Here is a 25,000-nt window from a genome sequence, read left to right as displayed (position 1 = left end):
CTTTACTCCCACTCCCCCGGTTACATCAGCTCACCTGAGCATCGTTTCTGAAGGGAGAGGATCTCCAGGTGGAGGCCGTGCAGCAAGGTGAGGTGTTCCTGCCTGAGGAACACCACGCTCCTCTCCACACTCTCGATCTGCCTGGACAAGCCGCTTTCGTCCCCCATGTCCATGTCTAGACACACAGAGGACATCGTCATGGATGTGACACCTTGATAACTGTCCGTCTACAAAACCAAACCTCTTAGAACTTCTCACATGGTGAACATCACTGACGTCACCAGCAGAGAGAAGTTCAAGGGGGAACTATTACCATCACACACAATAACAAAATGTGGAAAACCATGCTGGGGTGCAGTCAAATTGACAATTAAGAAACGTTGATAACGCTTCTCTTTTTACCTCTGAGTTGATGTTAATTGCCAATATTTAAGAAGTAGGATCCGCGAGCGTTAGAAGAGGGAAGGGAGCATGCTGGCATCGCCTCCGGTGCTGCTGGTCCAGATCCTGTGGGCTGCGGCATTCACCCGGGGACATGTTATCTGGAGCACTAACGCGCTCATCTGCTGCCTGTGACGCCGTCTGATTAGAGGAGGGGAAGGAGGGGGAGGAGGAGGAGAAGGAAGCTGGACGGCTGCGCAAAGATGGAAACCCAGCGCGATGGCTGGCGCCGCGGTCCTCCGGCCAACCCGCTCCCTGCTGCGGCATCTGCGTTGAGCATGATCAGGAAAACGATTCCCGCACGGTCGATAGGAAAAAAGCGCGCAGGGGAAGTGCGCAGCGCACTTTCAACATGCGCATCTTTCGTCCCCGTCCAGGCTGGCACCGAGCGGCTGTGGACGGATGTTGCACTGGTGAAGAGGATGATGAAAACAAGACATCCCAGAACACGCGAGAGCATCGTACGATGGAGGGCGTCAGCTGATTGGAGGGACCTGCCCACACCAATGCGCGTGGCAGGATCGATATAGAGCTCGTGGGAGGACAAAAGGAAAACCCAATAGGGAGAAAGGACAAGCTTCACAATAATCCTTTTATATTTATAATTCAGCCATCGAGCTGTCTATGATAGGTGCGAGATTCAGGCAGGGCTGGGCGTTTGTAGTGGATCTCAATATACAGGTCGCGGACCTTTTTGGGCCTACTTTTATTCCCAACCACAGTATCTTGGTTTTAGTCCAATTAGAAACGATGAACGTCTTTTAAGTCCATTCAGGCTGTTTTTTTGTTTTTTTTTTGCCTGTGTTTTAACAGTCCATATTTTGTCGAAACAACACAATAAACTAACTTTTAGTAAAAGCACAGGTGAATAAAGAGACTTTAATCCTGTTAGATAATGCAAACATAAAAAACAGGCCATTTAGGGAGGGACTCTTGATGTGACATCCCCTCTTGATGTCTTTGGACTGAGGGAGGAAGCTGGAGTACCTGGAGAGAACCCACACAGGAACAGTGAGAACATGCAGACTCCACACAGGAAGATCCCGTGCTGGAGCAGCTCTTTCCTTTGTGGACGCTTGAGGCTTAAGGCTCATCTCTGTATTAAACCCCTCCAAAGAGCTGCAACCGTGTTTGAAGTAATTTGTGCATTTCTGTCGATCAGCTAACCATTTGTTGCAAAGAATTGCACAATTTAAAAGACAAGGTGAAAGCAAGTCTATGGCTTGATACATCATCATTGAGAAACTGCCGCGAAGATCAGTGTCCATGTTGTGTATTTCTGGATATTTTATGTTCATAAGTTTCCTGCAGTGTTTCAGTAGTATCAGTATTTGAAGAGTACTGAGGCAGCAAAACACTTAGACACGATGACGCTACAGACCTGTTAAATGCAGTTGTGATGTCAGAAGTTGCCACTTATATTTTTGTTAAAAGTTGGGTTATAAGAATGTGTCTCCAAGAGTAGTCTTTAAGTAAAACTTTTTACTCCGGCTACGAGGAACACACCACTCGCTACCAAACTATCAGTTCAGCTTTATTGAATTAATTTTAAAAAATTGGAACACTTTTTTTTTTTTTTAGGATAAGATGAGAACAGAGCGAAACTCGGAGCTCATTACAGCGTCCAGCTGCTAGCAAACCCGCTGGAGTCGAGCCGGAGGCGGAGGCGCCCTGCCATGTTCGGCTAAGCCTCAGAGGCGTACAGCGGCGAGACAACGTGCTATTCCGAAGCAGGGAGCGGTCGCGCTCGGCTCTCTTCCATAATTGACCACCTTCCTACCCACAAGAGTTACCCTTAAATTTTTTTCTTCACCGCCGGCGACCGCCCACGTCATGAGCGGCAGCGGTCGCCCAGGACACAGCGGTTGTTTTGAGTAGTGGGCTCAATAAATGGAAAACAGTAAGCAACATGCAGTATCGCCCTCGGCGGACGTAGTTGAAGACTACGCTCTAGAGGCTGCGCATGCGCGTTTTAACTTAGCAGTTCAGTAACCAGAAGACGCTGAGGGGGAGCACAAGCACAATATTGAGTGAGAGAAACACAAGATAAACTGGAGTTAAATTTAATTTGAGCCAATTTTATACATTGGTGTAAGATGTAGAACGTCATAATGCAAAAGATGTACTTTCAGGTTTCTGGCCTTTAACATTTAAATGACATCCACATAAATAAAAGATGTGAATTTTTTTTTTACAACAGTAATCTTTATTTTCACATTCATGTTATTTTATAAACATACAAATTGAAGTTTGAATTACAAAACAATCTCTGGGAAAACATGAAAAAATAAAAGTTATATCTACACTTCGGACATAAGCTTGCAAAACTTGTTTGATGCTCAGAGGAAGCAGATGTTGCTCTCAGACCCTTACCTGGTCTCAGTATTGGATGAGCTGCACAGTGTTAATAGTCTTTACTGGTTTGAACTGGTAATAATGGCCGACATCAACAATCAGCAGACTCAACAGAAGTTGCAGACCTCTGAACAACCAAAGAGAAAAATCATATCTTCTAATTTCTAAAAATAGCCTTCCTCATGATCTCATGAAAACATAAGAACCAGCTGACTGTTGTCTATGATTGTTGTGTAAGGCAGACTGGCAGTATAAATTCACAAATGCTGCACTTTTCCTTTAAATCCTGAATTAACTTCCCCAGGCCATCATCATCTCGCCTTGGGACAATTTTTTTTTCTTTTTCTTTTTTTTTTTTAAAGTTCAAGGCAGTTATAAATGCACATGTATGGAAAACGAGGGGGGTGAGTTTGCTGAGAGCACCGCTGCTAGATTTTGGTTACAACATTGACATGAAAAACAATTTCATTTCATCACACTTCCTCGAAAGCACACTTCACCAGAACAAGCCCGCTATCATACGATAACAGCACAGCCACATACGACACATTCACAAATATAAGTAGCTTGTTATAAAGAACTTCAACTGTCACCAGTAGTCTTCACTACAACAACAAAAGTTAAGCTGCCCTAAACGATCGCCGACAGAATTAATGCAAATATACATTCACAATAAAAGAAATTCCTGATGGGATTTAACCAATCAACTGGACAATCATCAACCTTCCTTCCCGACTGTGTAGTTTAGGGCAGGGGTTCTCAATGTGCGGTCCAGGGACCCCCCAGGCAGCAAAGGAAGGATAGTTTTAAACACATGAAATCTAACACAGCATGGATGTTACAAAATTATATTATTTCAATAACAATAGGTATACCTTTGTTTGGCAATTTAAAACAAATTTTGTTTTCTTTTTAAAACTAATTTCAGGCCATTTTGATGCAGTTCCTTCAAAATCAACGTCTTACCAAATTTGGGGAAATTTCTTGCCAGTTCACACAAGGCCTTTTGTTGTTTTACTGAGAGGAAACAGTGGAAATGTATTAATAGTTTCATAATTAGGAAAAAACAAACTCACAAGGCAAAACTATAAACCGAGGTCAGAGAAGTCTAAAAAAAAATCTTCATCAGATCATGACAAAGTTTGAGAACCCCTTCACTAGGCAATGACGTCCTGATACTAATGTGGACAAACAGTTCGATTTGTTGACATCAGATTATAAAGTGAGGGATTTGGTATCAGATGTTTCTTCTTCAATGCACACACAGGTAGTTTGTTTCTATCTGCCGTTTGTATGGTTTTATAGTTTCACGCTCAGATGTATGCGGTGAGATAATTGGGGAGTTCACGAGGCACAAGAACTTGACAATCATCAGCTCCATTATAACCAAACTGTTTCACAACAGGGAAATTCATTGAACATTATGTTCATTTCATCTTTAATCCACAATTTTAGAAGATAAGAATAAATTACCAATATACACAAGTTAACCCCCAAATAAAGAATATACACGATATCAACATAAATGCCATGTAAGGACTGTAATGCTCCGATGTGAGATGTAGATCTCAAACGTGTTTAGTCCCACAACATCTACCTCTGCCACTTGGCAACTTCAAATTAAAGACCAGATGGCACAGACTGACAACAATGTTGTACAGTAAAGACATCTCTGGTGTTCTTGCTTGTATTCAAGTCACTGAGGTGATTGTTTGGGAGTGTGCTGCCCTCCAAAGGCCAAGTGAAGAATAGCAACTGCTTCCTGCCTGTCTGGGTGCTCCTACTTTACAGCATGGCAGAGTTCCTAAGAAGAATAGCCAAACCATGAAAATGATACAGTCACTTGGTAATGCAGCATGATTTATTTGTTGTATTGCTTCTTTTGATTTCTTGTCATTTCAAAGGTTTCAAGTGTGCTCACAAACACAGCAGCTAGTGGGAGCCATCAGATGTCTTCTGCCACGGATGTCAGATGTCACTGGTTTTGGCTGCTGAGGGGGTCAGGTGGAACTTTTCCCGCTAAATTACAAGCCAGTGAAACCGGTCTGCTCTTGGCTGACATTTTGCAAGGCACAATCATTGAGCAATATATGACGCCTGCTATCATTTAGTTTTCCACATGCTCAAATACATTTTCAATTGAAAAATATCGACATTCACCTCATTCCCATACTTTCCATCTGTTTGGGGTTGGTGCTAATTCAGTGTCTTTTTGTTATATTCCTTACATTTTTTCATATATATATATATATATATATATATATATATATATATATATATATATATACACACACACACACACACACACACACACACACACATATACATACATACACACACAGACAGACAGCAAAGCTTGTGGCTTAAAGAAGCAACAAAAGTATTAGAATATTTCTGAGGTAGCAGGTGGTTTAGTTGAGGAGAGGGTTTGGATTTTACTGTATTCAGTGGTTATAGATATGGATTTAAATAATAATGAGAGTAAATAACATTTTTTAATAACCCATAACCTTATATGATAATTTTTTATGACATACATATGTAAATCTTTGTATTTGTTGTGGTTTCCTATGAAAGTACACATAAATGTTGGTGGATTCAAACAGTCTTCACTTACCAAAAGCTACATTTTAGAGTCGTTTGGCTGAAACACCCTGTGGCACTCTGTGCTTCTATCAAGTATTGGTTCTGTTCATGTGAGAAAAAAATCCTCCATCAATAACATCTAACAACACAGGGCCTAAGTTAAAATGAGAGTTGATGGGGAATTGTAGACCTAAGCATTGTGGCTAAGAGTGTAAGACAGAGAAAGAAAGACAAGTTTCCTTCATTTCTCAGCTAGAACATTACTATTAAAGGGATAGTTCACCCAAAAAAGGGGAAAATTCAGTCATTAGCTGTTCACCCTCGTGCTGATGGAAGGTTGGGTGAGGATTTTAGTCCACAAAATGGTGCTGAAGTTTCACAGGAAAAGGTGTTGCAGAAATCTCTCAAACAACCAAAGTGAACTGAGGCCAATTTTTAGAAAGAAAAGACAAAAAACAAAAACAAACAAACAACACAATAAAAACCGAAAAAATACCTCTTACTGCTCAGTTGACGTAATCCATGTGTCCTGAAGTCTCAACATGACAACTTGTTTTGAAAATCATCACCAACACCATGTTTTTAGCCTCATTGTTTACTGTAGCCCAGAGCTCCCAGCCGGTGAACAGGGGGCTAAAAACATGGCGTCAGAGACATTTGTTAAAACATCTTGTCATGTTGAGGCCTCAGGACATGTGGATTACTTCAACTGAGCAGTAGGAGGCATTTTATGGCTTAATTTTGCTTTAAAAAAAAATTTTAAAAAAAATTGAAAATCGTGAAAACTCCAGCAATATTTTGTGGACTAAACTTCACCCAACCTTCCATCAGCATGAGGGTGAGTAGATCATGCCTGAATTTCAATATCTGGGTGAATTATCCCTTTAAATTTAAACAAAAAGAAAACAAATGTAAGGTTTGATCTTGAGGCCACAGGGTGCGAGCTTATAGCAACGGGTATGTCTATGAATCTAATCCTCACTGCGTTTTCTCCCTCCTCCCTACATGTCTTTCTCTTTCTTGGCCTCCCGAGTGCTGCTCTTCAGAAAGTCACTCCTGAGAAGACGATAAAACAGAACTATGTTCATGGCCGTCATGATGGCCATGCCGACGCTGCCCAGCGTGTAGGCTAGAAGGGGCACCTTGTCCCTGTTGAGAACCAGCCAGCGGGTCATCCAGGCCAGGGTGTTGATGCGGAACACAACATATGTGCCCAGGTTGATCATGCTGTTGACGCGGTACAGAGTACCTGTGGCCAGGCTGGCCATGCGCAGGATCTGCCTCAGGTGGAGGAACACTGAGTTAATCTCCACCAGCAGGGCCACCACCGCAAAACCCACGTAGCGGCAGGACAGCACAGAGAGGCCGAAACATGTGATCACCTAAGGGAGAGAGGACAAATGGTAATGTGGATGAGCCAAAGCATTCAAATACATTTCCAATGCACAATTAATTGAGAATAATTGTTCACAAACTGATAACTGATTTTAATTTCCAAGATGCAGGAGTGGACCAGTGAACTATTCAAAAATAAAATACCTCTGAATGTTTTGCCACTAGTTGAAGTGGGGAAGCTTGTCTCTATTTAGGCAGATTATTTGTTGAATTTGTCACTAACTACAACATTCCAAACCTAACGGAAACTGTGACTCAAAAAGGCTCACATAAACTGTTCTACTTCCCTTTATATTTATGTTTACACGGCGCCATTATAGAGATTTGTGTGTGTCAGATCTCATAACAGTGTGAGTCTGTTCTCAAGCAAAGGCTATTTTCTGTCCTTTTATCATTTGAAACTTGCTGTTTTGGAGTCAGAATGTTCAGATATGTGGGTTGTCGGAAATTGGTCAAACATGTACTTGAGAGAGTATGGGGTTAAAAAAAAAAATCGATCAGGATCTGAGCTCAAAACCACTTGTCCTCTGAAGGGGTGGGGCTGTGGAGAAACCCATGTAACAGGAAATGACTCTTAGTGCATGTAACAGTCACACCTACAACTGATATTCATCGACACAAAAGTACCAGTCACTCAGTCTAATAACCATTAAATAAGGTGACTTAGAAGCTCATGAGAGAAAAATCTTCAAAAATATCAGGACTTTTCCATTTCATTTCAATAGGAGCTGAAAGTCACAGCTCCCAGGCTTTGATCTGTTGATGGTGCTTATGAAAGTCTGTTAGATAACCAACACATAATCTCCACAAGGTGGCAGCATCAACATTCAACTCCAGTCTAACAGCAGACGAGGGACTAATGATGCTGGTCTGCCACTGAAGAGGAGGATTACATGGAGGATCTGACATGAGGCCAAGAGAGAAGCTGCTGTCTGACTCACTCACAGCTGCAGGTGTAAAATCTGGATGACAACAAATGTGTTTATACCAAAACAATCTGCTGAGCCTATTCTCCATGGGAGCTCACCCACTCACATTCGCTGGGCCTCATTCACACTCACAGTAAACCTTGGGAACAACTAGTGATACATCTGCTTTTGTTTGTTTCATACTTTCTAAACAGCTGAGCTGCATTTTTCATGAAGAAAGTACAGATGGATGCAAAGTAGGACAGGAAGTAAAAAGACACGTAGGAATAAGTCCACAGCAAGTGTTTGGTAAGTGCAGGTCATGGGACACACTGGTGTAAATGAATGACCTTCACCATCAGTTATAGCTAAGCTGCAGGAGGATCTTGTGCTTGTGCATGTGAGGTCAGAGGATGTCATGTGACATGCTTGTAGAAAGCTTGGAAACACCTTGTGATGAAACAGTGTACCAACACGTGTTTGCTGTGCTATACGAGGTGGCGGCTTGCTTCTCTGTGGCCTGTTTCATATTCTTGAAGAACTTACCATGTTGAAAGGGCTATAAATGGTTACTCAAAATAGGTAATCAATAACTTGATGTGTTACATCATCAGCTGCCAATCAAGGGCGAATTTTGATTCGTCAGTGACGTGTCACAAAAAGTCAGAGAAGCTGCCAATCCCACAACAAATAATCCTAAACGCATCTATCTCCATAAGGAAGTTAAAGGTCAGGGGCTGTTTCAATATCTCACTGTAGATTTGTCGGATAGATATACACATTTCTAGGAAAGGTTGGTGACACTGGAGTGATGAAATAATCACAGTAGCCTACATATCAAACCCTTTTTTTTCCAGGTTATGATGATAATCAAGGACACGAACAGCATCACTGATGACAGTCCTCTATTTAGCAACACAAACAGCCAGGACACGTGGTTTGTGAGTACACAACAAAGTTCCACAAACACAGATATGTGAGATCACACTGCAGTGTTGGTTAGTCAATCTACAAGTATATTCAACCATCACCAGGCGGGCATCTGTTGTCGAGCAGGTGAGTCTCAGGATTAACAACAGTGACAACCTGTTTTGACTGAGCGCATGATGATCCAACAGAATAAAGACCCAAACAATGTTTAGACAGTCAATGGCAGGGTCGTGATGTCACCAATTCGGCGAGACACCTTTACGTAGCGCACAGGAGGGCAGCATAAGGAAACATTGTCGGTGGACTGCAGCTCTGAAACTGGGAATATCTGAGATTAGCTATGATTTTATTTTACAGGAATGTAATTTCTATTTCCCCCATCAATCCTGTCCTCTCATACACCCCCCCCCCCACCCACTGTTAATCACAATAATAAAATTCATGCGCTCAACCCAAACCACAGATAAATGCATTTTATATCTGTGGTTTTAGAAGAACTTTAAATAATTCTTCATCCTTTTTAATCACTGTTAAACCTTTTTTTCCCCACCATGTCCTGCACTGACAGTATTTCATGTTACTAATTACTTCTTAATATTGTGATGATTAAAAGAAGTACATATATAAATAATGTGTATTAGAACAAAGCCAGTCCAGAAACTGCTTTGACCTGTCACTTTGTTTAAACTCAACCAAAGTCTAAAGTAATCTGTAGAGATAAAACATGCTAGAGGACACAATAAGAATAATAAAAGAATTTCTGGAGGTGCCAGTCTGTTTTTTGTTAACCAGAAAGCATAGTTGAGTTAAAAGGACGCACCTAACACATATCCATCATTTGCAAAAAAAAAAAAAAAAGACGAGAGAAATATTTTAATTTCCTTTAAGGTATTAGCTGTATGATTGTTAATACTTGCTTTAGGTTTATCTAATAACAATTGATAACTGTGGAGTTACGTTACTTTGAATCTCATGAGCTGTTAGAAGTCTTGCATCCTGTTGCAACTGCACCTGAAGCAACAGTCACACCAACTCAACAGGTAAGTGATTCATCGTCCACTGAGAGCGTGAACAGATTCAGTAGGCGCATAATATGCTGGAGGACAATACTCTTCAGAGGAACTGTATCAATTCATCATCAGCTTTGTAAACTATTTCTGCTTTCTGAAATATCTTATCTGCTTCTCTTTGAACGTGCCTCTAGTTTTATGGAGTTGAATGTCTTCTTTACGGTGTCGGACTACGATCACAACAGCCAATGAGAGCTTTTCTTCACTTATCTTGATACGATGGAGTGACAGTAGGGCATCAGTCAGGGCCACAGCACACTAAACCTGGAGGCAAACGCCACAATCCTTGAATAACAGACTGCCCTCCAAACAGTAAACGTACCATAAAACCAGGAGGGCATTTTCCTGTGTACATGTGTCAGCAGACAATCACGCAACAGCAGCAGGTTTGGCAAGGAGCTTCCAATGGGCCCTTTGGTAGTCATGCGCACAGGAAAGGGGCCAACTACTACACCCTGTACTGCTGTTAGCACCCCTAACTGAGGGGGATTACTGTGAATCCCCCTCAGTCCCCTGGATCTATCGAACAATTAGAATGATTCAGCATTAGCAGGATTTACCCAGTAAGCTCTGCTGAAGCTCAGCTTTCACACACAGCAGCCCAGACACAACTGTCCAACTGGAAACTCAACCGTGGGCGTGCGCACTCACACACACACACACACACACACACACACACACACACACACACACACACACACACACACACACGCACACACGCGTGTGACAGGTTTGGCACCACACATGAATGCCAGCTTGTCAGTTCAACTACAACAGCAGTGGTGGGACTTATTTGATTTATGATCTGTGCTCCATTTCATTCCATTACTTTTACTCTTGAGGTTGAAAATTAGTAAAAAGACTGAAAGTGACAGAGATGTTGAGTTGGTAGTAAAAAGCTGGAAAATGTCTCAACAAACCTACATTAACACATAGTAAATGAGTTTCAGGACTGAAGAACACAAATCAGACCATTTTATTTCTGTTTTCTAACGTTTTATTTGAATGCACTCAACTTCATTGCTGTACAACGACAGCCACCTGTGTAAAGTTCAGGAGAAGGACTCCAAGAGAGGATGTGTGGATGTTTGCTACCTGTGTTTTCCCTGTGGGCTTAATTAAATGTTCTCTACACCTTCCCCTGTGCCCACCTTTACAGGGGGGGCACTGTCTGCAAATATGGTGGTAGAACATGTTAAAACCCTTTTTTTTCAGCAAAGGGGAAAAAAGGATCTGGGATGGACAAAAGGAAGGAAAAAAGCTTTATCTGAGAAAAGTTTTACATTCAAGCAAAAATGTAAGAAAAGAAAGATAAGACTGTAAAAATGAGCTTGGATAAGGAATAAAAAGAGGTGTGTGTGTGTGTGTGTGTGTGTGTGTGTGTGTGTGTTCGGTGAGATGTCCGCAGAGCACATACACAAATAACCTCCATGACATTTGGCTAGCTTAGCTTAACTGAGGTTTAAAATTTGGGTAAATTGATTATGAATTTAAAGGTCTGGGATTTGGGTGAAGCATTGAGACATGGTTTAGCACATCAGATTGAAATGTTTTTATTTCGCTTATGTTAAGTATTTGACACATTCTTGAAGCACTTCATTGAGACATTTGTGCACTGTAGCAACAGCCACAATAAAACCTCAAGGCAGCAGGGTCAAAGATGCCTCAGAGATGACGGACGGGCTCTAAACAGGTGGGTCGAGTTTAGTGTCACTCCTAAAAACAGGCGAGGTTCAACCCGCATGCCCCCACCCCACCCGCACCCCCAATGTGCATGTGTGTGCAAATTAAAAGCCCAGCAAGGCTTCTGACTCACAGTTCAAAGGGCAGGGCTGGGTTGGGCAGGCAGCTTCTGCTCTACTAGATTCTAGAACTCAGTGCAAACTCTGATTTCCCCTCTTTCTAAATTTTGGTAGGTAGCTTCTCCTCAACAGCTGGTTTTGGAGTTTAAAACTTAGCAATAAAACAAATTAAAAAATATTTTGCCAGTTCTCAAATGTTTTTTTTTTTTTAATGAAACTTGGCCATGGAAGCAGCTTGGTTTCATCTATATCCATTAAATTCACAAGCTCCGAAAGCATACTAGAATTTTGTGAGGCTGCTCCCAACCGGCAGAGTTCTAGACTGTCAAGTTGATGCATCAGATGTGCTTGTTTCCCAGAACAATCTGAGAGCAGGTGTAGATCGCAGTCATACTTTGAAATGGAGAAATTCTAAACAAATGATACTTTTATAGAAGCTACTATATTGGTAGTGGTGATACCAGCCTGGTTTTTCTTGACATTACACATCACCAATGTGATAAATCAAGGAAGCCCATATTCCCTCTGCCCGTGCGTGCCCCTTAGGAAGATATCAGATCCTTTACCACAAGGAGAAGTTGAAGATGAAGCACAAAAAAAAAAATAAAAAAAAATCTCAGTTATCAGATTGAAGTAAGGACATGTTTGGGCAGGAAAACAGACTGTTTCTCAGACCATCAACTACCAACAGTTGCTCAGCTTTAGTCTTTTGGGGAAGTGGTGGTACATATTACATGTAGAAATATAAAACGGTACACAAGAGTGTCTGGCGTACTGGTGAACCCATTTCAAACAACTGGTTTCTACTTCTTGGAGCATTTAGCTGCATGTTGTTGAGTGTTTTCTGGTTTCAGCGTAAAAACGGTTGATCCATTTACACCTCATGATCAAAGCTGTATGAGAACGCACAGGTTTGTTTGATGACATGTCTGCACAAACACATGCATATGAATTATTCCACAACCTCTTATGATTTAACACACCGTAGCACTATTAAAAATACATGATGCATTAGTAGCTTCTGTAACACAAGACAAAAAGGAATGGGAAATGATTTATTCTTTTATAGATGGTGTTCTAAAGACGCTCAGTATTCACAGGCAGACACACACGGTCGACCAGAGAAAAACTACACACCAGTAAATGAACCACCTATGCTGTTATGGGGATGAATTAGGAGCACAGAAACATGAGACCATAACTTAGCACACACAGAGTTCAAAGTTCAAAAGGAGAGAGGACCGGGGGGGGGGGGGGGGATACTAACCATTATCATGAGACCTGAGTTAACTCCCCTCCGCTGACAGCAGCAGTAGGTCATACCAGTGCCTTGCTGTCACAGACATTGAGTCAGGAATTCACCGGATGAGCTTTAACAGGATTATTTATGTCAAATACGCTCAATTAACATAGAGTGTGTATTCATTTGTAAGTCTCCTTGTGTGCAATTTTGAATACAGGCTGGAGAGAGAGCAGCAAATTATGTTTTTGCACCATCACGCCAGCTAACTAGTAATTATTGGATTCATATCATGAAGTACATTTCAATGTGGGGATGATGGCACAAAATAGTGGAATTTCATTAAACAGGTAAATAATTACACACTCAGACTCACTGCCAGTCAATGTCAAGCTGAGTCTGACACTGACTGGCATGGAGTAGTGAAGAGTCAAGGTAAATAAAGAGCAATTTTGGACATGCAACATCAGGGTTGAGGCTTACTGTAAACAGACGCGCGCGCGTGTGTGTGTGTAAGTTTGCATTGACCTGAGAGTGGGTCAAATACCCTTTTCTCTCTGCAAAAGAGCGGACTGATCCTGCTCCTAATACAGGCCAACCAGGAGTTGCCTTTTTTAGCTGTGAAACCTCCTCTGGACCAATGTTTGGACCCTGGTCATCTAGAAAAGTCCAAGCTCTGTTTCAATTTCCACCGGAGTTCTGTTCATGCACACGTAATTTGACTTCATATAAGACATAAAACGCACAGTATTGCGGATTAAAAATGGATAAAAGCTAGAGAGGGGTGAGGTTGTGTGTGTGAGAGAAAAGGGAGAGAGAGAGAGAGAGAGAGAGAGAGAGAGAGAGAGAGAGAGAGAGAAGAGAAAAGCTGTGACAATTACACCAACATTTTAAAAAACACAGATTAAAATTCTTTGATGCCATAGTTTATCAATGCTATAATTTGTAATAATTCTCATCCTATCTAGTTTTTTCCATCTTATTTGATGTGCCACAAAAATAAAGCTATTAAAACAAGCAATATTCTGCTGTTTGTGTCATTTTGAGTTAAGACAAATTAACTGCATGACAGTGCGTCATTTATTTAACAATGTTGCTTCTCTTAACACAAGACAAGTGTAGCCATGAACCTGACCTGACAAAAACTGTGACAAAGTAGCAACTCATCCCCTGATTAGGTATGGAGGAGCCTTCTGATTGTCCCAGAAAAGTTAATTAAGCTACTTGATGATTTCTGGACCAATTATTCTAATTTGATAAGAAATACTATGGAGAGAGCAGTTATTGTTATTCTGCGGAATACAATAACATTGAACTTATTTCCTGACAGATGAGGATTCTCATAGAGATTTCCATTTACTTCATTGTACAGTACATGTCTTGAATGATAGAAGGAAAACCAGATCACCCAGTGCTAGCATCATCTTCACACACACACACACACACACACACACACACACACACACACACACACAAAACTAGTGATTTTGGAACATCATCCAGAAAATATACATCCGATGTCCCGGCAGAACAAAGCTATAAAAAACAATCATTTCCACAATCATTTCTAAATGTCATATGACATGCATGTTCTTACAAAAATAGTTTGTCAGTTTGGGAATTCAATCTCATCTCTCTTTCTCTTGGCGAGAAAAAAATACCTCTTAATAGCTTACCAGATATAAACTGCTGGCACTTTAACCTGAGCATCTGAAGCAGCTCTCTCAAAGCTATCTTATGTTTGCTTGGACACCCAATAACATTTTTGAAATAAGCACTGAGATGGTTAACTCTACTTACTGCACAGGGTCAAAGTGGAGCAGTCCCTACACTGTACTCACCCACCCATGTGAATCATACGCATGCTCTCCAGTGTTCCCGCAACAGTTGGGTCCAAGCCAAAAATGTGTTGGTGTGGCTCATTTATGATTCTAGGCCATAGGGTGCGGCACCTGAGAGGGACGAGTGTTCCTACCTTGCTCCACCTTATTTGTTCGCACCCAGAAGAGAGTCAACCTGCTCAAGTTTTCTTAACCAGCTGATGGATCTGTGCCTCTCCAAACAGTAAATATGATGTCAAATTCCACCTCTTGCGTGCTGTGTTCTGGGTGCACGTGACCTGCAACTGTAGTCTATTTCTGACTTAAGACAGATAACCTGAATAAGAACGATATATAAGCTGCAAATATGATACAAGTCTGTTTTCTTGACCCAAGATCCACGAGTCACATTTTGTTTTTCTGATAATGCAAATAATTCTATAAGGTAGTTTTGATTTAAAATTGCCAATGCTTTATGTAAATCTTTCCTATCTAATACGCAGATAATAGCAGCCATTAACAAATATTTCCTGAAGTGAAATGGCTCTCTTTCCTGTACTACTGCTGAGTAGCTGCACTCATACAGTGACAAGCGTCTATTTATATTCCATGAAAGCAGCATGTTTGAAGTAGGTAAATACAATCTGCTCCTTCCATCAAGATACAGATGTTAGTGTTTGAGATGAATCTGAAATATTCTTTAAAAAAAAAAACGAACAAAAAACATGACGGACCCCCCCCAACATTAAGATAGGCAGCAAAAGCTGCACAGAGTGGGTGGATGAGGGGGGATGGGGGAGATGTTTGAAGGGAATACAGGCCTACGGGGGTGGAGAACAAGGCAGCGTGTGTGATATATGGAGTAGGGTTGCCGTACAGAAATGTTTTGAGAAGGTGCACACATTTGCAGAACCCCTCTCAGGAAGCTGGGTGTTTGGTTTGGTGTGTGTGTGTGTGTGTGTGTGTGTGTGTGTGTGTGTGTGTTTGTGTGTGCGCGCGCATGCGCGTGTCCCTCAGGACCCTGAGGTTCATGTGCAGACCAGATGTCTGTCCTCCTGTGTGCATCTACACAAGTAGTTGGGATGTGTTTGTGTGTGTGTGTGTGTGTGTGTGTGTGTGTGTTCGTTTGAGGAGGGGGGTCCATGAAAAACTGGTTGCAGTCTGGCATTACCTGATACTTCAAGCCCAGGTACTAAACCAGATCTTCCATTCCTCATCATTAGCCAACAGTAGGTGTGTCATCTCAGGTCTTCTCAGTCTGAGGACTCTTTGACCCACTGAAGTTTTAGGTTAAAAAAAAATGAATCTCTGGCATGAAAATCAGGTCATGGTTAGCATGAATGTTGACTTTACAGATTTTTAGAATAGAACATCTACATGTGTGTGGTTTGTTACACCAAAGTGTTGGTCAAACCTGCTGGAATTCACAACTTGTGGATAGCTGGAAATACATTTGAGGGCTAACAAAATAAAAAAAGATACCACAGACACTGAAACAAGACGGCGTTGTAAAATATCAAGCGGTATGATTATTTTTAAGTATGAAATGAAAATGTGAGGAACTGCTCTCTACACTTCCCGCTACCATTAAAATCTAATGCTTTGTTATTGTCCTATCAGGATTAACCAGTGAGTCAAGTTCAACCATCAGGAAAAACTAAATAAACTTCAGAAATGTTCGGATAAAGCAGACCACCGCATCAAAAACAAAGACTTTTGGTTCTTTAGTGGACAAGCAGCAAGTGGCAGGAGTAGCCAAAGCAAGGAGAAGAAATGGATACTGCAGGGAGAGCGACAGAGACAGCCATACAGGATAATCTGGTTCTACGGTGTTCAAGGTGCTGAGATCCATGGCAGACAAGGCATTCCGAGAGCGCTTGTTACCACAAAATAGCCAACAATCACATACAGTGTGTTCCTCCTTTCAGTTGCTGAAGGTGCCTCACCAACATGTTATGTTCCCAGCTAAAAGCTGCAGATGTCTATTTTCATGGCTGGTAAACTGAGACAAGTGCCTCTCATATCTGTGGAGGCCACAAGATGAACCTCAAAGGAAATATGTCACTGAGAGACAATTTGGATGAGTGTCCAGACATCCCAGGGTTTGGTTCTCATTGTACAGATCCTCATTCAAAAAAAAACAAAAAACAAAACAATTATTTCATTAGGTTTTTATATCAAAATGTTAACATCTCAAGAATGATAATTGCACTATAAGTCAAAATGATTGCAAATATTTTGTTTCCAAATCAGAAAGAGTTTAATCCTCACTGACGGTCTTGATTGAATGAATTTAATTCTACACCTTGATGCTTTGAAAATCAGTAACAATTTCCTGGAAAATGACCAAATGCAGCTCTGAGTCTTCCCAAAAATCTGTTTAAAAACTGGAACATATTGGAAGAAGCTCAAATTGCTTAGGGCTGATAAATTCTCAAATGCAAAACCCAGATACTGAACGACTGTGGTATTCATCCTGCACACTGTGACCTTGTGTATGCTATCTGGGGCCATCTGGGCCTTCTAACTAATTTGATAAGAATTTATTCAACAGGAATGCAATTAAAAGGTTTCTGTTTTTCTGGGAAATTCAAAAACGGAACTAGAAACCATCTTGTGATGCTGCAGTGCCAGTCAACATGTTGACATTCTGAACTACAGTAGTACTCATTTCTGCATTATTTCATTAGTACTCACAATTCAGACAAAACCCTTAGATCTGAACTACACACCAGTAAATGAACTACCTATGCTGTTACTTGTGCTGCGGTAGCTCCCAGCGTGCATCCTCAGTGACATCCTGATCTGTGTAGGAGTGGCAGTTAAGAGTCTGTCCCTACCCAGCAAATGTAATTGTGCCTAATGAGAGAGGAATGACTGACATTTATGCAAGGAAACAGCCAACATGCTTCATAACCTCAAACCCACATGAGAAGTCCTCATGCGGTCCAGCACAAATGAAGTCTGAATCAAGAATGTCTGACACACATATATATGTATATATACACATACCAACATAACTAAAACTGATCTGTTGAGTCACAAGTTTCTAATTGGGTTTTGCAGGAACAGACAGTCGCACATTAGTAGCAGCAGATCCTTTAGTTGCTTTAAGTTGCAAGGAGGGACCTCAGTGAATCGGACTTATTTCCCGGCACATGCCACAGATGCTTGATGGGATTGAGATCTGGGGACTTTGGAGGCAGGTTCCCCGCCTGAAACTCTTGTCATATCCCTCAAACCAGTTCCAACTTTTTTGCAGTACCACAGGGTGCAATACTTTGCTAAAAGAGGCCATCTGGGAAAAACGCAGCTATGAGGGAGTGTATTTGGTTAAATTGACACATGTTTAGGTAGGCAATACTCGTCAAGAGCAACATGAAGGCTTGTATACCTAAGGTTTCCCCGCAGGACATCACCCAAGAAAATCCTGCAGCCATTGTCGTCTGCTCATTTTTCATCCTGGTGCCATTTTTTTCACCCAGGTAAACTAAGTATACACAGCTTACATCTCTAAATGAAGTTAAATATGATCCATCGCATCACAACCACATTCTTCCATCGCTCCATGGTCCTGTTCTCTTTATCATATTCCTTCTGTAAACCAGCATCTAAATTTTAAAAAAAACGGACAATTCACTTTATGCCCCATACCCCCCCCCCCCCCCCACACACACACACACACACACACACACAGGTGCCACTGTGATGAGATAATCAATCATTTCAACACTCTGGTTTTAGTGTTGAGGCTAAGCCGTGTCATTATTCACGTGCTTTCATTCTTCATGGAAAGTAATCATCTACACCCCAGCGCTTTCTTGGCCTCCACCCCTCATGTTTGGCTCATATTTGTAACTGCACGCTCACTATTTCCAAGAGTCGAGGGCAAATGAAGCAGACACCGTTTCAAAATGGGGACGGTGGCATTTCACAGGGATGAGCAAAGCCAAACTGATCTTTGATGTTATGCTAACCATGTGTGATACATTTAGTCCAGCTCCAACAATGACACGAGCGGCACATTTCATTGCAGTCAACTCTCTCTTACAAGCACCCAAGATACACAATTGGTGTTGTGTTTTAAAAACCGTGCATGACATGTCATGTAAGATCAAACATCGATTTCCCTGAAGGAAGGCGTCCTATTTCTGGCAAAATTATTCGGAATTCCTGCTTTTCAAGTTAAGAACACGGTGATGGCTGACAGTATGGCATCATGAGTGAGGAACTGTGGCAGGGGCCTCATGCAGTTGTCAGACAGAAATAAGCTGTAATCTGCACTTTAGTCAATACAGGGGGAAAAAAAAAAAAACTTTTCCATGGAATGTTTGACTTTATTATTTCTCTCAGTCTGCTACAACAAGGATTGACATGACTCGTGCTACGCCTCATGGTGCTTTATAACATGCTTGAATAACTGTGTAAACCCTCTAACTAGATCAAAGGAAACTAAATGAATCCCACGTGAATACAAACCGAGCCGTGTTTGGCCACAACAGTGACATTGGAAAGGTTTTTGGTTTTTTTTGCAACGACAAAAGCTTTATTTTAAATGAACCATGCATGATTTATCTTTGCAAACGGTTTCAATCTTTCAGCGAATACAGTAAATTATATGTACAATTTTCCACTCCAGATAAGCCTCATACATGTTGAACATTATCCAGCTTGACTGTTCAGTCAAGTGCAGCACATACTTGCAACACACACACACACACACAAACATTTATTGGCTACACTGAGATAAAACTAATCCTATATAATAAAAAAGCCATGCAACACATCCTCCCTACAGAAGGATTATAACCTGCGTTAGAGGACCCGATTCCTCTTCACGGTCATTTTTAACATAATTTTTTGGCATCACTATTCTCATTTAAATTGAAAACCTCATTTCAATGATTACTGGTATATCAAGCAAAAATGTTTCCTCGTATCTGATAAACCCACAATATGTGCATGGACTGCTGCAGGCCCCTTTCACTTCTTTTTACTTTCACTTCGAAATTTGCTTTCTGCAAGAATTGTAGTTTTAGATGCAAACATGTTTTATTTTTTTTCCACCACAAACATGTTCCTATGATTCACAGAGCAGAGCTGGCGTCAAACAAACAACAGGTGGGAGGATTCATTGTGATCAAACCTGTTAAATACATTTCAGACGGCAGCTTTCTGATGGAGATCCACCTCCTCTGATGACTGACAGGCTTGTGGGTTTTACTTTTATCAGCATAAAGTTGGATACGATCATTGTATTGAGTGATGCTATTTACTTCAGCAGTTTACTTTAGTGGTTATGTGAGCATAATGCCTTTGGTTATGTATTCAATACAAATGTTTGATCCTTGAGGAATCTCCTTAGACTCTCCTGGCGCTGTGACCTAACCTCCTGCTTCACAGCTATTTAACTAACACATTTTGTAGCCTTACAACTACATCAACACTGCAAGATTAAAAAAAAGAGCCAGGTGAGGACAGTATAATGAAGAAAGTTGAAGGAGGACAGGTCTATCCAGCACATGGATAAACAGGGCGTGAATGGCAGTGAATGACAATGAGGAAGTGAGCGGAGTGATGAGAAAGAATTAGTTCGCTGAGAAGCACCGAGAGCCATGTCTCCCACCCTCCCACACTCTGGTGACAGTCTGCAGCCAGCTGGCCTGACCAAAGCATCCATTCACTGGCTGTCCAGGAAGTGAGCGAGAGAAAAACAAGACTTTCAGAAAGAAAAAAAAAGGGGGGGGGGGATGCCGCAATCTTCGAGCCAATAGTAGGAAGGTTACAGAGGCAGGCTCAAGCAACAAATTGTTTTTACTTCAATGAGGATGCCATGGCGAGGAATCTTTCCCTCTGGTCATTAAATATCAGTGTTACTGAATACAGTGGCTATTTTACAGGAAGGGTGACGTTCCGATGTACTGGTGATGTATCTAAAGCACCAATGAGCCGCCTACATCCACTGGGATTTTATACCCTCAAACAATGTTTTTTTCAATTGGATTTAAGTTCTAAAGAATAGACTTATATTCAATGAAAATCTACACATCAATACTTGCAAGAACAAAATAAATACTACACTGGAAAATGGAATGATTTCAATCAACAAAAATGAAGGCCGTTCGAGCCTTCGTGACTATTCTGCCATTCGACTAAAACCTCTGTGACTATTGTGCTTGAAAAAAGAAAAATCAATATTCTCTGTCCATTTCCTCGTGTCTCGCCAAAGAACGACGGGATTGCTTAAGAATGCGTAACCATCAACAACAAAGCAGCGACCACTGGACTGCTACAGCGCAAGAGTAGAAACACAGCAAAGCAACTGCTTCCGTTATTAAAAACTACAACGAGCTACTTAAGTTATAAAGGCAATAACAAGGAGATCAGAGTCATAGCAAGAACTGTACATTCGCAAAAGGAAACAAAAGAACCCAAGAACCTGTCCTTCTCCACACACATGGGGGTCCACCTTCAAAAGATGAAGACTATAGAATTCAGACTAAACTGAATCTGTTTGAGCCGTTTATTAACACTGATGCCATTGCTTCAAATGGAATAAGAAGTTGTATTTCACTGGCACCTGCGAGTGGTTGATCCAGTGTGACTTCACTGGTATTTACTGACATCAAACTTGAGCAGAACACATTTAACAGACTGCTTCTCCTGCAATTCATTCGCATGGTCTTATTATTCTCTAATGGTGGCCAGAAGGATAAGTCTGCTTCATCTTCTAATCCAAGCTGTACACCTGCTTTTACACAAGGGATTGTGGGATTTGCAGAATGCTACGCGAATTGCATTGTGACTCTCGTGGGCCAGTTGTTGCCTTCGTATACCAGAACCAATTTATTAATGAAGTACGTCCGCCTCTGAAATGATTGGTGATGTTGCAACAAGCTAAACACCTTATCAAAGCAGCGTCCCTGTTGAACAGAGGACTAAAATTCAAAATGTATGAAAGAAAAAGAGGCAACTTCTCAAGCCCAGATAGAATACACTGTAGCTTTACCTGCCATGATGCCCCCCCCCCGCATCGCAAGGCCAATTTGGAACAAAATTTAACTTAAATATATCAGAGTAAATGGATTCCCAACTACATTATTTGAATATGTAAGTCCCAGTTTGTAAAGTGAACAGGTTCATATGTTTACATGCATGCAAAGCTCAGTTTTAAGCCACACGAACACATTATCATCATGTAAGAGGACATTTATAGATGCCACATATTTCTATATCTATCTTTCATGCAGAACAAGCTGCCTCTTCATTTCTAAGTCTGACAAATTTTTCGACCCACTTCTGGGTTAACATGTCCTCATGTCATCACACACATGACATCATGGTTTCCATAGGAGACAAACCCACACCAATAAAAATATAAACAGATGAGTAGTACACTAAAAGAACAAGCTGAGAACCTGGCAACAGAAAGCAGTACATAACATCGGTGGATCTAGGTCGTGCAGGATGAAAACATGCTTCTATTTTAACGTCTTATTACTTTGCATTGCGGTGAAAGCGTGATCGGTGTGAGAGTTCGCCGATCTGACCTGTTCTTGCCACAGCAAAGTAGCAGGTCAGCCTGTTGAGGTGACAGAAACACCAGACACAGTTGCAGAAGCTTCGGGTGGAGTTCATGTTCTCAAGGCATAAATGAAGACTGTATGCTTGACTGGGGGTGTGGGGTGAGGGGGTGGGGAAGAGTGTCACTTTGGAATGATTGTCTCTTTGTTCCTTACACACTGTAACTCGACAAGAAAGACAGGTATTTTGTCTTTCTCAAGTCAGTGCGCCAAGATAGCAGTGCTTGGGTTATATGACTACTATTGTACTGCTACTGTTCATTGTATTCTCAGGGTTGAGAGGTACACTGGATCTCTTTTACAGACATACACACATAAACGCCCGCACACACACACACAGAGGAGATTCACCTTTCATCTCTGGTTAAAATACTGGACCAGAGCTGATATTGTTGGCAGACCTACCACAAGGTGATGAAAGAGCAGCTCCCAGGACTGACTCAGCCTTTGGTTCAGTACCATGTCAAAGAAATCATAGATGAAGTAACCTGTGAGGACAGAGAGCATTTAGTTAATGGCGTCTTTATGATTGACAGTTCATTAAATCAACCCACACATAACAGATTTTTTTTTTTTCCACAAGAGCAGCCACGGGCATATTAAGTGTATCAGGGGGGACTCTGCTTCCATGACGACAGCGATGGCAACCAAGATGCGTCTCGGAGAGGGGCTATTCATATCCACCACCCCCACCCCTTCCCTTCTGCCACCCGTAGCCATGGTGACAGCTTTTCAGAATGCTGGAAAAATAATGAAGTGTTTAGGATGGGGATGGAGGCGTGTGAGGCGGCTCGGGGGTTCAGCCAGGCTGGAATTAACCCCATTATGGTTGAAATTTGACATGAGGACCCTTCTGCCATGTGGTGGCATCTAGCAGTTCATCTCATAAAAAAAAAAATCTGCTTGTTACCAGCTGCACAATCTCTTTTTTTTTGTTGGTTGGTTAGGACTCCACGTGTTAGATTAAGTTTTTATTGTACAATACAAAACAATGCCTTCTGTTCAACGAGAGCTTTTATTTGCTCATGAGGTTAAATTTGGGTGAAGTTTTCATGGCTTATCTTGCCTTCTCCTTTAACAACGACTCCCTCTGTCCTCTCTGTCAGGAGAACGGAACCAAGCAAGAAAGTATTATTAGACACTAACCAAGAAAATATCACTTATCACAAATATTAGATGAACCTGGGACGGAATAGGCTTACTTTCTGTGAAACGCTCGTCAGTTATTTTACTGTGTAAAAGGATGTACCTCATGCGTTTCACATTTGTTTGCTTTTTTCCCCAGTGAAGTTACTTCATGTACTTTTGTATTTTAAACGGGTTTATAAGACCGAGTTAACAGAGAAATCTACGGTTTTGCTGGGAACAGGTTTTTAAATTTATTGTATGAAAAATGTATTTTCTTTCAATAAAGAAATTATGCTTTAACACAAATAATACTTAACCTTCGGATGCCAATGCACAACCCAGGTAACCACACGGATGACACACCTTCACCCGCCTTTGTTCGAATGCTTCTATTTTATTTTATTTGCATTTTTTTTCCCATTCTTTTACAACTGAATAGCCTAGAATTGCTCCCTTGCATAGTTGTAGCAGTAGTAGTTTTAGTATTAGTCGTAGTAGTAGAGGCCTCGGGTCTCAAATCTCTACTTTCTAATGATATTTTTTTTTAATGTATTTACTTCAGTGCTCTAATTTGTGCAAAATAAAAATAAAAATCTGCATAGTCCACCTCAAGATCAAGGAATAAAGACACTGTTTACTCACTACTGGCTTCCCTCCAAGACCTCAGTGTGTCATTTTGCAAAAGAATGAAATGGAAAACATGTTTGTGTTTCTCGCTGTCAAGTTAAAATTATTCCATGAATCAGTAACTGACAGGCATGTTGACGTGAGTCTCCTTTCAGTCGGGCACATGCCAACATCATGACCGTAAGAAGAAGTCAGTAAGATAATAACCTAAGCACGACAAACGTGCCTGGTACAGCCTGATACTGAGTCAGTTCAAAGTCAGCGCGAAACATTCAGACGCCTCGACGCAACTTTTTTTAGGTTCAAGATGCATTCTACTGCTGCGCACTACAAAGACTACGACTCGTCTTACTTTTACTGTCTTTCTGCTCAGTCAGAGATGGTGACGGCATCTTGTTGACGGGATAATATTGGCATGGCATCGGTTATCGCCAAGCGCCTGGTCATTTTTAAAATGCGTTTTCTGAAGTCTCCTCTTCTTTGGTTACCATCTGTTGATCGTGATGAGAAAAACAACGCGATAAATTTATCATTATCTTTGATTTGTTCTTCTCAAATTCAAAAATTTATACATGTGTTTTTCAGGGTGTGTGAAATCAAATTTAAACTTAAAAAAAAAAGATAATGCTTACATCATTAAATATCGGCCAAATCAGTTGTAAATATCAGATATTAGCAAAAAAAGGGGGGGGGGCAATAAAAAGGAACTTTGGAGAAGAACTCCACTTGTTTTTCTATGAATGACTCCCGTCTCTGTTGCCACTTGCATCTGATATGGACGCCATGAATAAATCTACCGACTTCTTGCGCAGTTGCTGTCCTGGTGATGTCACGTGACTGCGTGGGGTGACGCCTTGTGCCTGGGACTGATCATAATGCCTGCCATTGATCTTCACATACCAACGCTGTTCTCACTGCTTTGCCAGCTTCCAGGGCCGGGCTTCTTGAAGGAATGTCAAACATCTTGGGAATCTTTTGGGGGAGCCCTTGTTGTGTGGCAGCGATCCAACACATTTGTGGTTTAATGGGACACAATAACCAAGAGCTGCTCCAGAATTGTTGATGGATTAATTATAAAGGTAAATAATTTAAAAAAAAATAGGGTGAGACACTAA

At 41.3% G+C, this 25,000-nt stretch overlaps 2 protein-coding genes across 2 annotated transcripts in view; both read right to left on the bottom strand.

Annotated features, from left to right (window-relative positions):
- Positions 1 to 873, bottom strand: part of ccdc92ba (coiled-coil domain containing 92Ba) — a 13,509-nt gene extending 12,636 nt beyond the window's left edge. The window contains exons 1-2 of the mRNA XM_086215825.1: positions 403 to 873; positions 35 to 175 (exon numbers count right to left, since the gene is read on the bottom strand). Of these exons, the coding sequence (XP_086071951.1) occupies positions 35 to 173 (139 nt within the window). The 5' untranslated portion in view covers positions 174 to 175; positions 403 to 873. The remainder of the gene's footprint in view (positions 1 to 34; positions 176 to 402) is intronic.
- Positions 874 to 2,489: 1,616 nt separating this feature from the next.
- Positions 2,490 to 25,000, bottom strand: part of tlcd2 (TLC domain containing 2) — a 24,928-nt gene continuing 2,417 nt past the window's right edge. The window contains exons 3-4 of the mRNA XM_086215826.1: positions 22,536 to 22,618; positions 2,490 to 6,764 (exon numbers count right to left, since the gene is read on the bottom strand). Coding sequence (XP_086071952.1) covers positions 6,384 to 6,764; positions 22,536 to 22,618 — 464 coding nt within the window. The 3' untranslated portion in view covers positions 2,490 to 6,383. The remainder of the gene's footprint in view (positions 6,765 to 22,535; positions 22,619 to 25,000) is intronic.

Source organism: Aulostomus chinensis, chromosome 10 (genome assembly GCF_037954235.1).
Source record: "Aulostomus chinensis isolate RoL2024-O1b breed Wild chromosome 10, RoL_Achi_v1.0, whole genome shotgun sequence".
NCBI lineage: Eukaryota > Metazoa > Chordata > Actinopteri > Syngnathiformes > Aulostomidae > Aulostomus > Aulostomus chinensis.
The sequence above is the reverse complement of the archived record's forward strand: the minus strand, read 5'-3'. Positions and strand labels throughout refer to the sequence as shown.